This window comes from Emys orbicularis, chromosome 2 (assembly GCF_028017835.1).
Source record: "Emys orbicularis isolate rEmyOrb1 chromosome 2, rEmyOrb1.hap1, whole genome shotgun sequence".
Taxonomy (NCBI): domain Eukaryota; kingdom Metazoa; phylum Chordata; order Testudines; family Emydidae; genus Emys; species Emys orbicularis.
Window position 1 is genome coordinate 106,786,826 of NC_088684.1, and position 17,816 is coordinate 106,804,641.

A 17,816-nucleotide genomic window follows, 5' to 3' on the forward strand; every position below is an offset into this window, starting at 1 on the left:
GATCTGATTAATTCATGCTTGGTTTATCCACAAATCTCTATAGCTCAAAGATTTTAGTAGTAACCATAGGTGCTAGAACTAGGGGTGCTGCCACATCCCCGGCTTGAAGTGGTTTCCATTATATACAGGGTTTGCAGTTGGTTCAATGGCTCTCAGCAACCCCACTATACAAAATTGTTCCAGGACCCCTGGTAGTAACTAATCTTGTAGCATGTACAAAGTGTACCATTGGCTTCTTAACCTGAGGGGGGTTGTTTTTTTAAATCTGCATTACAAATAGTTAGCTGATTTGGATTTACTAGGTCTGACTGTAATTATATAGCAAGAACTAAATCACGTTCACAAGATTATCTGTCCACATGCCATACGTAAGTAGAAGAAAATACAAAGGCAGATAGACAAAAGGGCCAAAATATCTTTCAGTAACACAAGTGCATTGGTGTAACACAGATAACTTAAGTGCAAGTCTGATTATAATGAATTTGGGGGGGGGAGGGGAATTGATTTTGTCTTTTCTTCTTAACTAACTCCCTCCTGTTTGCCCCAAGGAGCAGAACTGGGGTGAAGGAAAGGCCTTTATGGAAAAGACCTATAGAATTTAATAGAAAATAACTTTTCTACAGTTTTTTTAACCATCCCTCAGAATTTGATAGAGAATTATATCCCTGCTACAGAATTCTATAGATGGTTCAGAAAACCTGTAGAAAGGAGATGGAGATCATTTTCTGTATAGTTCTACAAGGTTTCAAACTAATTTCCATAGGACACTTGGATTTCTTTAATATTCTCCTGGCATCACCTCTATGACATTCTGTGAGACTTTGGCTGAAGTCTGCATGCTAACAGGGCTTGCTGGCGGATGTGTGGGAGGTCAGGGTATGCAAACTGTACCTTAGTGTTGAGGTCATTCTATTACACTACTGCCTCCTACATGTTTCAGGATTTAACAGTTAAAATAAAGTGGACCATGTGACTAATAACCACCAGTGGGATTTTAAAGACAAATCCTAATGTTTTATATATCTGTACTAAAACCCCAAAACTCCTCTAATGTAACATTCAGGTTATTGATTTAAATTCTCAGAAGCCAAGAAGTGAAAAAGTTAAATTTGAATGCACAACCTGAACTCCTCCCCACCATGCATGTACATTATTATAATACAGTGTTTAACTGCATGATTACATAACATAGATAAAGTTTCTTAGGCACTTATCCTGTAGCCTAAAGATGAATAAACCAACATATAGGTGCTATAGAAGTAAATAACACACAGCTCTGATGTGTTTTTATGTAGGTGCTATTGAAATGGGCACATTTGTTAAGTGTTGGAAAGATTAAATCAAATATTTTGTTGTAATATTCATATTTGGTACAAGAATAAATAGCTATAGGGTATGTTATAAAGGAAGGCTGATCCAGTGGTTATAGTACTAGCCTAGGACTTGGGTTCAGTTCCCTGTTCCATCACTGACTTCCTGTGTGACCTTGGGTAAGTCACTTCACCTCTCTGTGCCTCAGTTTCCCATCTGTAAAATGGCAATAATAATGCTTCCCTACCTCACAGAGGTGTGGCGAGGATAAATTCATTGAAGATTGTGAAGTGCTTTTAGCTCTACTAATGAAAAGCACTGTATAAGAGTTAAGTATAATATGTTGTCCTAACACACCTGACAATGTGCCTTTAACAACAAAGTAATAAGTAATGTATCATTGATTCACCCAGTGAAACAGAATTACCATATTAAATGGCTGATGCTTTTTAATTAATCTCTAATCATTTACTTTTTACAGAGTAGCCATTAAGAGTCTTTATCATTTTACTGACTGAAAGGCCTTGAAAATATTTTATGCTCTGTTCAGTGATGAACCTATTTAATTTCTCTACTTTATCTTATTTACACATTGCTGAAATGTATACTGAGTAAAAATGCAGTTTGTTTATTCTGGATGGAAGAGGACGAATAAGTTTCTATTGCCAGAGCACTACAGTAGGTAGCTTGGCCATTCTGCATCTAGCTAGCTCCGATTACTTTCTCACACTCAAAAAAGTGTGGTCACAGTAACCCCATATCAGTACACTGCCATTGACACCCATGAATGAGGGGGTTAGAGAGCAGAACTACCACCAACAGGCAGGAATAACAAAGTTGCTCTCCCAAGGACCACTTTATCTTAAATCGGCCTCTTGTTAGTTTGCTCTTCCTGTCAACATCTTCCCTTCTATTCCCTCCGTGTGTAAATGACACCTTTGTTTTATACAGCCACTGAATGCAAAATCTGTGAAAGTTGCACTACCTTACCACTTAATGCTTGGTATGTAATTTACAATTACTGTTTAACATCACCATGGATGCAGACTTCCATTGGAGTTGTGCCTACATCAGAGCTGACTGGCCAGTTGTTTCCATAATTAACTCTTCTGTCTATTGCTTGATACTTCTGATCAGAAAAGAACATTACCTGCACCAACTGTTTATTCCTAGGATCATCAGTAATGTCAGCATTTGCAACCTGATATAGAACAGACTTTTTTTAGGCATATAGAATTTGTGACAGTAGATCCAACCATCTGTCCCTGTTATCTGGTGAGCTGAAGGTGAAATTCCATATAATGCATCCAATTGTAATAGTGCTTGTTTGGGGTGAGTCAGGTAATTCCTTCAAGTACCATTCATTAGTTTGGCCCCTCAAACATGGGTTCACTATACATATTGGAACAAATTCTGCCCTGTTTGTTACAATGCAACACTATTAAAGTCACCATTCTGCGCCTACGTCAGTAGTCTTGAGTGGATTCAATGATGGGTGGAATTTGAGCCCAAATTAGTTCTTGGCATGGTTTTTAGGTTTGTTCTTTATTAGTATTAGTCTATCCATCTACCTACCTAAGGTATTAACACTGGTGCTTGGAGTAGATATATTTTTTTTCCATTTTAAAAAGCACTTTACAGATTCTGCAACTGACAAAGATCAATCCATGATCAATACAGCCTCATTTAAGATATACGTAGAAATCATTATTCAATTATATCTAAAAAAGCTTGATCGCATATGAAAGATAATTAATAATAAACTGAACTAACAAAAGAATTTGGCAAATTTATACAAATGTATTTAAAAAAACCAAAACAAATTAAGATGAAAATCCAATCCAATCCGATGCCACATCCTGCTCTCTCAATTACACTCCTACAGCCCCAATGGACCAAATTTTGCTTGTTTATATCAGTATAAATCCAATGGAATTACCCTGTATTTATGATGGTGTAATGGAACAGAATCAGACACATCAGTGACTGTATTTCATACTTTGAGTCCAGATGTCAATGTAAAACAAATGTAGAAGCCAAAAAAAAAAAAAGAGGGCAGTTACTATGATCCCATCTGTCATGTGGGAGCCACTTAGTACCTACAGAAAATCATTTTTCCTTGCCTAGTTACAGCCAAATAACTCTGTTTTGTGTGCGTTAAACCAAGGTTAAGGAACACACGGGGAAAAAAATGCTTCCAGTATTTCTTTGAGAGCAAAGCAAGCAGGGGAAAGTGCAGTTTATGCTACAATTCCAAAGAAAGCAGGCATGTATTAAGCACTCCAATAAAAGGAGTGAATAAAACAATGGAGGGAACCACAGGGAATGAATTAATAATGGTACTACACAAAAACGGGGACAAATGCTGCTTGTCTTGCTTGACATCAATCAGAGTTGCATGTTAGCAAGGCAAGCAGGTTCTAGCCCCAAAGGTATATTTTATCATAATTTGAAGGGGATATTGTCAGGTTAAAATCCTAGCACCGGTTCTGCTCTCATACTGGTGTAAGTCAGACCTTGTTCTTCTGCAGTCAGTGGAGTTAAAGCAGCATAAAACTAGTGAGTGTAAGAATCTGACTCCCCCCCCCCCTATTTTTAAACCCAAATTACTTGACCATATTGCTATTAACTTGGATTATTAAAATGAAATTTTTCACTTATTTGTGCTTTGTGTGCAAATAAGTAAGGTGAGTTCTGTAAGGACCTCTCCTCTGATGTTTAGTCTGAAAAACAGGAGTCCACCAAAAATATTTTTTACAATGTATATAATAAAATACATCATCATCAAACACTTCTGACATGGAGACTATTTAAATTGAAAAAGGGACACAAGTCTTCAGATAAATCACCCCAAATACTAATATCTTCAGTGGAACGAGAAATGAGACTCGGAGCCCCCTGGATGATGAATAAAAGTCTCTCTGAAAAGATGTTCCGTATGTCAGTAAGGAAAGGCAGAGCTGGCTGATACAAATTAGCCTAGCAATTTTGTTTCTGCTGGAGATGGGAGAAGGTTTCTAGCAGCCTTCCTTCAAACACCTACTGTTGTTGGAGGCAGCAGAGGTGAGGATAGCAACAACCTCCTCCCCCCCCCCCCAATCGTGATCCAGCAGCAACAGTCAGAAGGAACGAGCTCTCTTGTTTACAGTTCAATCTCTATAATGTTGGTTTTCCACAGCAATATTGCTGAAACCATATGAGCTCACCTAACTGTTTTTCTGCATACTCAAGTTAACATTATCTCACAGCTCCTACCAGCAATGCACCAGTAGATATAATCCTGGGATGCGTGTTCCTTAATATATATCTGCAGTTATTTAGGAATATCTCATTGCTTTTCTTTGGATGGAACAAGTGCAAATGATTTTGTTCTGGCAGCCAAGTATGACTTGTCAGATGGTGCTCACATGCCTGTTACCCAGCAGAAGAGAACAGCAACCCAATCACAAGGACCATCACAAACCTTAACACCTGCCACTCCAAGTGCAAGGCACACGTATTTGACCTTGCCTTCTGCAATATAAACACATTGCAACATGTATATTTTAAAAAAAACCTATCTCAACAAGACACACCACTAGACACACTTCGCCCTCTAGGGAGAGAATGAAAGAACAAACAACATGTGATCAATGTTAGTCATTTTGCTTAATGCTCTTCTGGAAGGCACTCAGATACTACAGTAATGAGTGCAGCATAAAAACCTATATGGAACAGAATAGGAATAGGAGCAGACTTTAAACTAGGTTCGACAGGAGCAGGAGACAAAATCCCATAGGTAAATCCAAAGCATGGACACCTGGGTGAAGGGTTGGAATCTGGGGGAACATGGGAAATCACAGCATGGACAAAGAAGGGACAATAGGGAACATGGACAGGAAATCTAACAAATATCTGTATGGCCATTCTTATGTTCTAATGCAAGAAGTAGGGGAATAAACAGGAAGAACTAGAAATACTAGTGAATAATCACAATTATAACATAATTGGCATCACAAAAACTTGCTGGGATAATTCACATGACTAGAATATTGGTATAGAAGGGTACAGCTTGTTCAGGAAGGAAAGGCAGGGAAAAAAGGGAGGAGGTGTTGCCTTGCATATCGAAGATGTATACACTTGCACTGAGGTTGAGCAGATAGAAGTGGGAAGCAGACCTGTTGAAAGTCTCTGGGTAAGGATGAAAGGGGTAAAAAACAAGGGTGATGTCATGGTAGGGTTCTACTATAGACCACTTAACCAGGAAGAAGAGGTGGATGAGGCTCTTCTTAAACAATTAACAAAATCATCCAAAGCACAGGACTTGGTGGTGGTGATGCAGGACTTCAACTACCCAGACATCTGTTGGGAAAATAATACTGCAAGGCACAGATTATCCAAGTTCTTGGAATGTATTAGAGACAGCTTTTTATTACAGAAGGTGGAGAAAACAACTAAGGGAGAGGCTATTCTGGATTTGATTCTGACAAACGGAGGAATTTGTTGAGAATCTGAAGGTAGAAGGCAGCTTGGGAGAAAGTGATCATGAAATGATAAAGAGTTCATGATTCTAAGGAATAAAACAGAATAAAGACACCAGACTTGAAGAAGGCAGACTTTAGCAAACTCTGGATTGGTAGGTAAGATCCTGTGGGAAGCAAGTCTAAGGGAAAAAAAGAGTTCAGGAGAGTTGGCAGTTTTTCAAAGAGACATTATTAAGGGCACAAGAGCAAACTATACCGATGTGAAGAAAAGACAGGAAGTATGGTAAGAGGCCATGCTGGCTTAACTAGGAGCTCTGCAATGACTTGAAACTCAGAGTCAGACAAGTGGAAATTAGGTCAGATTACAAAGGATGAATATAAAAAAGCAACACAAGCGTGTAGGGACAAATTTAGAAAGACCAAGCCACAAAATGGGATTAAACTAGGGATATGAAGGGTTACAAGAAAGCATTTGATAAATATGAGAATCAAGAGGAAGACCAGAGTGAGGGTAGGCCATTACTAAATGCGGAGGGAAAGGCAATAACAGAAAACGCAGCAATGACCAAAGTGTTAAATGCCTTTTTTTGTTTCAGTTTTCACCAAAAAAGTTAGCAGTGATTGGACGATTAACATAGTGAAAATCAATGTAAATGGGGTAGGATCTAAGGGTAAAATGAAGGAAAAACAAGTTAAGAATTACTTAGACAAGCTAGATGTCTTCAAGTCAGCAGGGCCTGATGAAACACATCCTAGAATACTTAAGGAACAGGCTGAAAAGATCTTTGCACCATTAGCGATTTGTATTTGAGAACTCGTGGAGAAAGACGGAAGAGAAACCTGAGGACTGGAAAAGGGCAAACATAGTACCTATCTATAAAAAGTGGAATAAGGAAAACCCAAGGAATTATAGACCACTCAGCTTAACTTCAGTACCTGAAAAGGATAATGGAGCAAATAATCAAACCATCAATGTATAATCACCTAGAACAGCGTTTCCCAAACTTGGGACACCGCTTGTGTAGGGAAAGCCCTGGGCGGGCTGGGCCGGTTTGTTTACCTGCCCCGTCTGCAGGTCCGGCCGATCGCGGCTCCCACTGGCCACGGTTCGCTGCTCCAGGCCAATGGGAGCTGCTGGAAGCGGCAGCCAGTACGTCCCTTGGCCCGCGCCGCTTCCAGCAGCTCCCATTGGCCTGTAGCAGCGAACCGTGGCCAGTGGGAGCCGCGATCGGCCGGACCTGCGGAGGGGGCAGGTAAACAAACCGGCCCGGCCCGCCAGGGGCTTTCCCTACACAAGCGGCGTCCCAAGTTTGGGAAACACTGACCTAGAAGATACAGTCAGCATGGATTTGTAAAGAGAAAATCATGTCAAACCAACCTAATATCCTTCTTTGACAGGGTAACAAGGTTTGTGGATAGGAGGGAAGCAATAGATGTCATATCTCGAGTTCAGTAAGGCTTTTGATACTGTCTCATATGGCCTTCTCATAAACAAGCTAGAGAAATATAGCCTAGATGAACCTACTATAAGTTGGATGCACAAGAGGCTGGAAGACCATTCTCAGGCTTTGTCTACACTGGCAAGTTTCTGAGCAGTAAAGCAGCTTTCTGCGCTGTAACTCCCGAGGTGTGTTCACTGCCAAGCCATTTAGTGCATAGAAACTGCACAGTTGCAGCACAGTAAAAAAAAAAAAACAAACAAAAAAAACAGCCCGACGAGAGGCGTACAGCTTTCTGCGCTGGGGGTACAGCACCGTGGTGCCAGTGTGGACACCCTGGTCGATTACAGCGCTGCGATTGGCCTCCGGGAGATGTCCCACAATGCATGTTCTCGCCTCTCTGATCATCGGTTTCAACTCTACTGCCCTGCCCTCAGGCGATCAACCGTGAGCCCCACCCCTTAAATTCCTTCGGAATTTTGAAAGTCCCCTTCCTATTTGCTCGGTGACGCGTGCAGTGGTCTCAACGCATCTTTCCAGGTGGCCATGCCTGCTCCACGCACCAGGCAATCCCCCGTTTGGAGCAATGCCGAGCTGCTGGACCTCATCAGCATTTGGGGAGAGGAGGCTGTCCAGTCCCAACTGCACTCCTGCCGTAGGAATTATGATACCATACGGACAGATTTCACAATGCATGACAGAAAGGGGCCAGGAGCTGGACACACTGCAGTGCAGGGTCAAAGTGGAGGAGCTGTGGAACACCTACCACAAGACACTAGAAGCAAACCGCCGTTCCAGTGCTGCGCCAATGAACCGCCTCTAGTTTTGGTTACAATAACTATATGTTTGAAGAAAGTGATTGGTGTTTGTTTTCCTTTCTAATGGTATCTTCCTCCCCCACTCCCCTTTTATATACAAAAATTTTTTTTGCAAGGAAGTTCCAGCCATGGGAGTTTTGTGTGTCTGTTCATTTATTTTACCTACGATAAGGCTCTTGGCACACAATATTTGCTTACAAGAGAAGTTTGGAAGTGACCGCTGCCTTTTAATCCCTTGTGATAGGGCATACAAACCCCACACTGCTGAACAAGGGGTTAAGGAACAGCTCTGGGCTCAGGCGGCCCTGGGCTACTGCACCTGTAAAGCCTACACACGCTGGAGGTGGCATTTAAAAAGGGAAGCATAGCAGTTCAGAAGGAAGCAGGTGGTGGAAGGGGGTAGATCTCTGCTCTGAGCTCTGGGAAGTAGTGCCGAGAAGCTCTCATTGCCTGACACCTGGCAACACAGAGTCCTGATAAAGCCTGCAAAGGAGAGATTGGTGACTGATTGTGAAAGTCAGAAACTTTATTTGTGGTTCTTTAATTTAGAATGGGGGTGGGGGGAAGGGTACTTAGGTAGAAAGGGATCCAGAGAAGCAGCTGCGTAGCACCCCAAAGTGCAGAATTTAGCTGTCCACCATTGCACCCTGGATTAGAGCCCAGTGGAAAGCGTGGGTGTAGACTCCTGACCAACTCCCACAAATGGGACAACAATAAAAGCCTTTACCTCAGTGGAGAATCTAGCTGGGGAAGGCCCTGAATGTTCAAAGGCCCAGACCTCAAGTTCTAAGGTGAACTAAGGTGGAAGCCCTGAAGCTTGTGAGGATGCTGAAAGACTTCTCTGTGACTGGACTTTCTTTTGGTATACGCTGAAAGGCCTGAACTGGAATGTGTGATCCAGCCAGAGGGCTGAGCCACCAAAGAAGGGACAGACCCCACAAGATTGACATCACCCCCCTTTCCAGTTATAGTTCTGAGAGGGAGACAAACTGCCACACCTCTGCCTGACCAGTAGGCAGCACCGGTGGTGTGTGCCCCTTTACGCCCCTATTGAAGTAACCGTTGACTAACTAGCAATGTCACAAATGGTTAAAATCATCTCTTTCACAAAGGGACAAGTAAACTTTCCATTGACATAACACAGAGAGATGTTAAAGGATCCACTCCAAATAAATCAGTTATCCCAAAAGAGACAGTCCGAAAGAATCCTTGGTGAATAGCCAAGACTCCAAATACACAAATCACTTCAGCTGTGGAAAGCACAGTATCAGCCTGGTCCAACTGCCATTGAAATTAACGGGAAGATGCCCACTGATTTCAGTGAGACTTGGATAGGGTCTAGTACACCGTATATCTTTAGTAAAAGGGATAAACTCACAGGGATAAATTCTATTCCTAGGCCAAATTCTATCCTCAGTTATGACTTTGTTAGATGTCAGCATCCCCTTAGGACCTTTCTGTCTTCCTTGGCACAGGAGTACTGTATTTGGCTACTTGTGTGAACCTCAGATTTAAAAATAGCCGAACTCTTCCCCTGCTGTGGCAGAGAAAAAGATACAAGCCAGATGTATGTGGCAGTCCAGAGGGCTCTACATGCAGTTTTCTCTTATGTTCACACTTAATAATTGTTGTGCTTGTTGGTGTGCCTTCCTGACTGGCACTGCTACTGCTAGCCCTGACTTTTCCTGATGATGGACACAAGGCCAGTGGTCCGCGTTCCTGTCAGCAACCTTTCTGAAGCTGCATCAGTAGTTGCCAATCTGTTTGCAGGACCATACACGTGGCCCTGTGCCTTGTGTAAAGATGGTTCTATACAGTCATTGGCAGATTCCACCTGCCTTCATATCTGGCCTCAGTGTAGTCACCTCGCTCTAAATTCTGGGGCTGGATCATGTATCTCCAGGCAAGGGAGTTTGCTGGTGTCTGAGCCCCGCTATCTCCTCTCTCTTTTAATTTGTCCTACTCGCTGCTGCTGCTACTAAATGATCACTTATTTGTATTGACGTAGTCTGTTTGAAAATCACTGGTTTTCTCACTGTCCTATTTATGGTCTTTCTGCCTCGATTATTCTAACTCCAAGTCAGTATATATCAGGTGGCTGGGGGAGCCTTCCCAGTGCCAAAATAGTTATTTGCCTGTTTATATGCTCACTTGCACATGTATACCCACAATAGGTCCTCCACAAAAATGTAGGTGAACAAAATGCAGTTACCTAAATTGTTCAGGGGAAAAACAAACAAAAAAGGGTACAAGTGTATCGCCACTACTGTATCATCAGTCAGATTTAGCAAACACGTTTGTGAGTATATTTACCACTCTCTTAGCTCAGGTCTAAGTAAACACTGGTTAGCAAATGTTCTGGCATTATAGAAAACTAAGTCCATACTCATACTGGTTGAAAAGGAGTCCTTCTGTAGAAGGACTATTCCCTCCAATACCTTCCCTTCTAATTAGCTTAGACCCAGCTGCTTCACCACTGTTTCTATAATGAAAGGAGAGATGGAGCTTTTATTTCCCCAGGGACAGAGACATTGTCAATTATCTGCAGTTTCCTGCTATCAGCTGTCACTGAGAAGGGGGGGGGGGGGGGGAATCTGTTCACATTTTTTCTTACGTAGCGACTGTGCTGATGTACAACTAGTGTAGGCAATACTAAGTGTATTAAATTATGCTAATCTACAGTGTGTATTTATATTTGCTTTAAGTAGATCATTTTAAAATCAAATACCAGTGATGCATCAACACCACGGCTTGAAATATAAGAGCATTAATTGATTTAGAACTAATACAGAACTCTTAAACCTTAATTGTATTTTGATCTAATCTTATTTTCAAAATATACTTTCTATTAAGAGGGGGGAAAACATCCCACTTGTAAAGTACATCAGTATATCAGGTAACTATTATATTTGGAATTAGTAATTCAGTCATCACCGAGAACAAACAAAAACAAGACAAAGCAAAAGTAGATGTAGACAGGTCTTAATATAATCATCAATTGTATTTGTTCCACACTTCATGTGGATTTCACGAGCAGATTCACAGCTAATAAATCAGCACGAAACATGAAGAGTAAAGTTGGTCAAAATATTTTTAACAAAAAAAGTTAAGTGGAAAATAACCTTTTAAAAATCTTTGATTTCCTTTTTACTGATGACAACTGAAAATATTTGTGTGTGTGTGTGTGTATCTATCAGGAAATATTTTTGTTTAGACTGATAAATATTTATTAAATCAACACATTGTCACACTAAGGTTTTTACTCTTTTGTGGCTAATAGGGACCTGATGGAATAGATAATTGTTGTAGTGTGTGTTAGCATTTTGACTAGAGTTTTGAATTTGCAGTACCTCATCAGATATTGCCCAAGTCCTCATGACTAATACCAAACTTAGTTTGTTTTGTTCTGCTTATTTTTTGAGGAATGTTTCATAATCTGTATAAATGTTACTGCAGTTGAACCCAGCTGACTGTCAGAGGTGTTTAGCTTTTACCTTCACACCATCTCTAGAGTCTGTCTGGGGATGCACTAATCATCATGTCAAATCAGGCAAACACTGAACAATTATTACTGATTTGAATCTGTTTTTAAAGCAATACAAATTGCAGCATGCAGCACACAGATTAGCCAGTTTAAAGTCATTTGAGAAAATAAAGAGAACATCTTAAACTTGCAGCATGGTACCCAAAAGTACTGTAATCAGATTGTTCCCCATTATGTCCCTATTGTTTCTCAGCTGGGTTTGAACTACTTGACTCAGACTCTAATCAATGCTTAGACTCTACTGTATTCATATATGGGAGTTTGATCCTGTAAGGTGCTGAGTGGCTCCTGCCAGGTACTAAGCATCATCAAGTGGAAGCCGAGAAACTCTGCACACTACAGGAGGTGCCCAGTGTCTTGAAGGATTGGATCCTAACATAGGGCCTGATTCTGGTCTCAGTTAATCTGATGTCAAGCTGGAGTATCTCCAGCAATACATAGAGGAAATTTATGCCATTACGTAAATTAGATCAAAATTTTATTCATATTAATAGTTACTGCTCTACTTAATAATACAGCATTACAGGTCTAACGAAAAGGCATTGATATAAGATTTCATGCAGTTCTGGCACAGACACAGATGTATAGAAGGTATCTGTGGAAGCCCTGTGAGAGGGGGCATGGCACAAAGTTTTGCAAGTTTCGTATTCCTAAAATATTACACTAAAACACTATTCATTCCTTTTCACATATGCCCTGCACACATCTGAAGATTTGGCTAATAAGCTATAACCAGTCTAATACCTAATATGCGTTCTGTATATTGAAGGAGCATACTGTGTATTAGAGTACATGTAGTCCATTTTAAGGCAGATGCTTTAGGTTCCTGCTTACAAAAAAATAAGACTCACAAAGTTCATTAAGATATTAATGGAGCTTCTTAGGGCTCTTTAACAAAGATCACAGTTGTGATGTTGTGCAGTCTATATGGTTTTATAAAAACATGATAATAAGTGAATATAATGTAACTGGGATAGTTTTAGACAAATATGGTAATAAGTGAATATAACGTAACTGGGATATGCTTCATGCAATAGGTCTCTTGTAAGGTATTATTACAAAGCTTATAATCTACTGAGTTTGATCATCCAATTTGTATAAATGTACCACTCTTGTATCTAAAACTAGAAATATAAAATATAACTCGGAGGGCCTATTGTAATTATGTAAAGTGTGGGCCATTAATGATGGTTTGGAATCTTGATGACTCCCATTAACCAGGACCATTATCCGCAGATGGCTGTGTTTACCTGTTAGTCTTCCTGTATATGTGTGTGCTGGCAAGTGGGCAATGAAGTCTTGCAGTGACATGTGATCATGTCACCTGAACTGGAATCCATCTTTAACCTGGTGCTTTTCCAGTGAGGGGGGGTGGAAACCCAGAGGGACAAAGGGTTCCCGCCTTATGCAAAAGATATATAAAGGGGTGGAACAGAACAAAGGGGAGAGAGGAGCCATCATGAAGAATCCCCTAGCTATCACCTGAGCTGGAACAAGAGCTGTACCAGGGGAAAGAATTGTGCCCAGGTCTGGAAGGTGTCCAGTCTGAGATAAAACTTACTGAAGCATCTCTGAGGGTGAGATTATCTGTATTCAGTTTGATTAGACATAGATTTGCGCATTTTATTTTATTTTGCTTGGTGACTTACTTTGTTCTGTCTGTTACTACTTGGAACCACTTAAATCCTACTTTCTGTATTTAATACAATCACTTTTTATTTAGTAATTTACTCAGAGTATGTATTAATACCTGGGGGAGCAAACAACTGTGCACATCTGTCTATCAGTGTTATAGAGGGCGAACAATTTATGAGTTTGCCCTGCATAAGCTTTATGCAGGGTAAAACGGATTTATTTGGGTTTAGACCCCATTGGGAGTTGGGCATCTGAGTGCTAAAGACAAGCACACTTCTGTGAGCTGTTTTCAGGTAAACTTGCAGCTTTGGGGCAAGTGATTCAGACCCTGGGTCTGTGTTAGATCAGACGGGAGTGTCTGGCTCAGCAAGACAGGGTGCTGGAGTCCTGAGCTGGCAGGGAAAACAGGAGCAGAGGTAGTCTTTGCACATCAGGTGGCAGCTCCCAAGGGGGTTTCTGTGATCCAACCCGTCACAACAGTTATCTAGTAGTTATGGTAAAGATGAAAGATGGTCACAGCCTGATGCAATTACAAGGCCAGCATATCACAAAACCAAGATCATATCTACTCTGCCTTGACTAACCATGAGAATCCAATCAGTTCTGGCTTTTGAAACACAAAGGTCAATGCTGGCTGCATCACACAGAAATCTTCAGGTTAGTAATAGTGACAACATTCCTGTGGCTAGAAATACTTTTGGCCGAGCTTCACAAAGTTACTTGTAGAAGCACCTCTTTGTGCTAAACAGAATTCCCTCTGAAATTGTATAGGAGAAGTCAAAGCCTTCAGTGGTGATTAATGAAATCTTAAAGAGTATTTGGCCATTTTAAGGTTACTAATCAAAATATAACGGGGCTGCCTGTGACATTTCAAAAATAGAATTAACTTTTCTTCATCTAGTGCATTTGAAATGCAGTAAGGATAAAGCTACTACATAGCTCCGGTGCCTATTTTTAGTAAATTCATTTAATGCTTGTGAAAGGTCATAGATTATCAGCCCAAGGAGTAGTCCTCTTCCCACCGGACAGCAAGAACAACGTAGTCTGAACCACAATGCCTTGCCTTGGTGTTTCAGTGTTGTTCAGCAAGCCTAGGGTTAAGAGAGCCGTTCAGTCTCCCTGACTGCCCATTCAGCCCCTGCCTCTCTGCTGAGGTTGCCAAAGAGTCAGTTGTGCTAGACAGGTGTCCACATAAAAAAATACTACTAGGAAATTAACTGAAATCTCCAGTTCATTTCACTGAGGATGCTGAATGGGATAGACAACATTCTTGCCACAGAAGATAGCAGAGACAGTCTGATGAATTGACAGTGCACTTTCCCTCTCTCTCACCCCACACAGATATTCCCTTCCCTTCCCAGAGTTCCTGCAATACACCCACATTATCTACCCCTACCTCTCTCTGCAATAAGACGCTAACAGTTACCGAGATAAGGAAAGCTAAGAGGACAGGTTTAGGACTACTTATATTTTTCAATGAACCCTCATCATTGTCTTTGTAATAATACCTAGCCCATTTAATCTTCAGGGCTCTCAACACCTAGTAATCCCTATGAAGTAGGTAACCATGTATTCCGATTTCACAGATGGGGATACTGAGGCAGAGGGTTTAAATGACTAGTCCCAGGCCAAAGGGGTAGCCTGTGTCAGAATTAGGATTAGCCGTCAGAAGATTCTGGCTTCCAGTCCTGTGCTGAAACCAATGGACTACATTTTTCTCTGTAGCCTGTGTTTTCACATCTAGAACGTAATTCTTTCAAGAAAGCTGCTCTTGGGTTGGTCCATAGATGATATCCTGGAATTCATGGAAGATGTGCAAATTGCTAGAGTTTAATTCTGAGAAGGCCATTGCTTAGTAACGTGAATAAATCAACTGCAAGACTCTAACCATCCCTTGTATTTTCCATGAGAATTAAATAGAGAAAATGCCTTTGCAGACATTCCTGTTGTTGTTCTGAAAACTGAGCTGTCAGTATAAACAGACTATCAAGAGTCAGGCTTGTAAACATCTAATCATCTCATGACTCTATTCACCTTGTGGGATTCATTTACCCTTTATCACTTCTGATGAATGCAGTATCCTCTCTGTCTTCAACCTGTCTGTAGCTTACCACTGTCACTAACCTTTGTTCTGTTATCTTGCAGGAATATCTTCCAGGCTCCCGGAAATCATGTCAGTAGGATCACATTCATTCTCCCCAGGTGGTCCCAATGGGATTATTAGAAGTCAATCTTTCGCTGGCTTCAGCGGTCTTCAAGAAAGACGATCCAGGCAAGTACCATCTTTTGGGGGGGGGGGAGGGGGGAGGGAAGCTTTCAGCTCAAGAATTGAAACTCGCTTTGGAGACTGGAAGATTTTTGGTTTCTGTCCTCAGAGTTGAATCTGTGTGCTGTAGGTCAGACTGTCTCTGTTTAGTCTCCCTGCAACTCCGCTGTCTTGCATGGAGAATAAAGAATGAAGACACCCTGTCTCTTCACTGCCGGGAATCTATTGGGCTTTGTTTTTATTAATATAGGGTTCACCCTCTGGCCTCAATCTCAGAGGAATTTTGCTGGCGTCTCAGAGTATAGATTTTAGTCTGTTAAATTATACAGTTATGTGATTTTTTTTCAACATGTAAAATGTCCAGAACTGTCTGAACCACCACCACCACCACCCCCCCCGGCTTCGGAACCCCAGCCACAACTTCAAAATGCTGTCTACACAGCTGTTTTTTAGAGCGATCGTGCGAGACCCACTAGCTTAGCTGAGTCTGTTGATCCAGGCTGAGAAGTTTGCTTCCAGGGGCTGTGTAGACATACGTTACTGTTAACTTGATTAAATCCTGCTTTTTTTGTTTTTGTTTTTTTAAGCTTTCAGTGAAGCAGGGAACAAGAAGAAATAAGAATTCAGTGGGAATTTTCAGAAGCCATATGAGAGAGTGTGATTCATATAAATATAGTAAAATCAATATTTATTTGCAATAGTGCCTAGAGGCTGTGGATGAAATAAGAGCACAGTTGTGCTGTGTACTGTATAAATATCAAGACAGCGCTGTTTAGTAGCATATAGGTTTTGTATTATTAAAAATTGCCTTTGTTCTCACCAACTGGGTGTAGCTCAGGCATTGCTGCAGGGGACTGGACTAGAAGACCTCTCGAGGTCCCTTCCAGTCCCATGATTCTAGGATTCCCTAGCATTGCTGGATGGGACAGACCCAGTATCAGATGTATAGAGCTGTCTGCCATGAGCAAGCCTCAGGCATAAACTATTGTTTACCAGACAGGCATTCAAGTCTCAGCAACTGGAACATTAGATGCTGGTAGCCTGAGCACAAGACTGCTCAATACAGCTCAGACCTATTAACCTGTAAACAAACAGTCCTCCAACAGGCACTACTATAAGAAGATTGCTTTCAGCCAAAAGAGATAACGTCAGGCAATAGTCCTTTGAGATCATTGTGATTTATAGTGTTTTCCTTTCATGTCCATTTTGCAGGTGTAACTCCTTTGTTGAAAATGCCTCTGCACTTAAGAAGCCCCAAGCAAAGGTGAAGAAAACGCACAATTTGGGGCATAAGAACAGCACCGCCTCCAAAGAGCCCCAGCCTCAAAGGATGGAAGAGGTCTACAGGGCCTTAAAGAATGGATTGGAGTAAGAGAATTTATCACTGGATGTCTGAAGCTTTCTTTACTACTTGAGAGTGGAAAGCAATGGGTCATGGGAGTGGGGAGTCTCAGGCATGGTAGGGTAAATCTGACTGCTGACTTCTGCTCTCCTGTGTTAAACCCACCTGTACACAGGAAGCAAAAACACACTGAGCGAAATCCTGACTCTATTAAAGTCAATGGCATAACTCCCATTGACTTCAATAGGACCAAGATTTCACCTCTAGACTGTTGCTCCAAATTTGCCTCCCATCACATAGGAGAGTCACACCACACAATGTGATACAAGATAACATCACAAAACATAGTAATGCCTTTGTTAGATAGGTACAAGGACAGTGATTGGACAGAGGCAGCCCACAAACTAAACAGCAGCTTAGTTCTCACAAAACCCAGCTGTTAACTGTACTTGAAAGCATTAACCTGTTACTCAAGAGCTAAAGAAATGCTCCGATTGCTTGTTTAGTTGGTGTGGAGCATGAGGGTTGCACGTGCAAAGGACTAGGGAGATATGGAGAGTTTTTATGACAGTCAGGTCACTATAAACATGTACTTGTTTAAGTCAGTATATGGTGAGAATAGCTATTTGTTACACAAATATTCCTTTCACAGAGGTCAGCAATCAGCACCCTATGTACTGAAATGTAGCAGAGTTCATGATTCCCTTTCTGGTTTATCTTTACAGTGAGTATCTGGAAGTTCACCAGACAGAGCTGGATAAGTTAACTACTCAGTTAAAAGACATGAAAAGAAACTCACGGCTGGTATGTGTTATCCGACGATTCAGATGATAGTGTTCTATACTACTTGCACAGATCAAGGGTAACCTTTTCCAGGTATCGGAGGAAAAGGGGGGACAAGGGAGTTTTAAAGAAAAGCAGTTCTTCTAGGGTTGCCAACATTGTATTTCAAAAATAAGGGACTGGTTTTTTTAGCACCCCAGCTCCACTCCTCCCTC

General features: G+C 41.3%; 1 protein-coding gene across 1 annotated transcript in view; it reads left to right on the plus strand.

Annotated features, from left to right (window-relative positions):
- The window catches only part of RIPOR2 (RHO family interacting cell polarization regulator 2), a 100,812-nt gene that overhangs the window by 40,006 nt on the left and 42,990 nt on the right, over window positions 1-17,816 (plus strand). Inside the window, exons 2-4 of the mRNA XM_065398913.1 lie at window positions 15,356-15,482; window positions 16,689-16,844; window positions 17,544-17,622. Coding sequence (XP_065254985.1) covers window positions 15,356-15,482; window positions 16,689-16,844; window positions 17,544-17,622 — 362 coding nt within the window. The remainder of the gene's footprint in view (window positions 1-15,355; window positions 15,483-16,688; window positions 16,845-17,543; window positions 17,623-17,816) is intronic.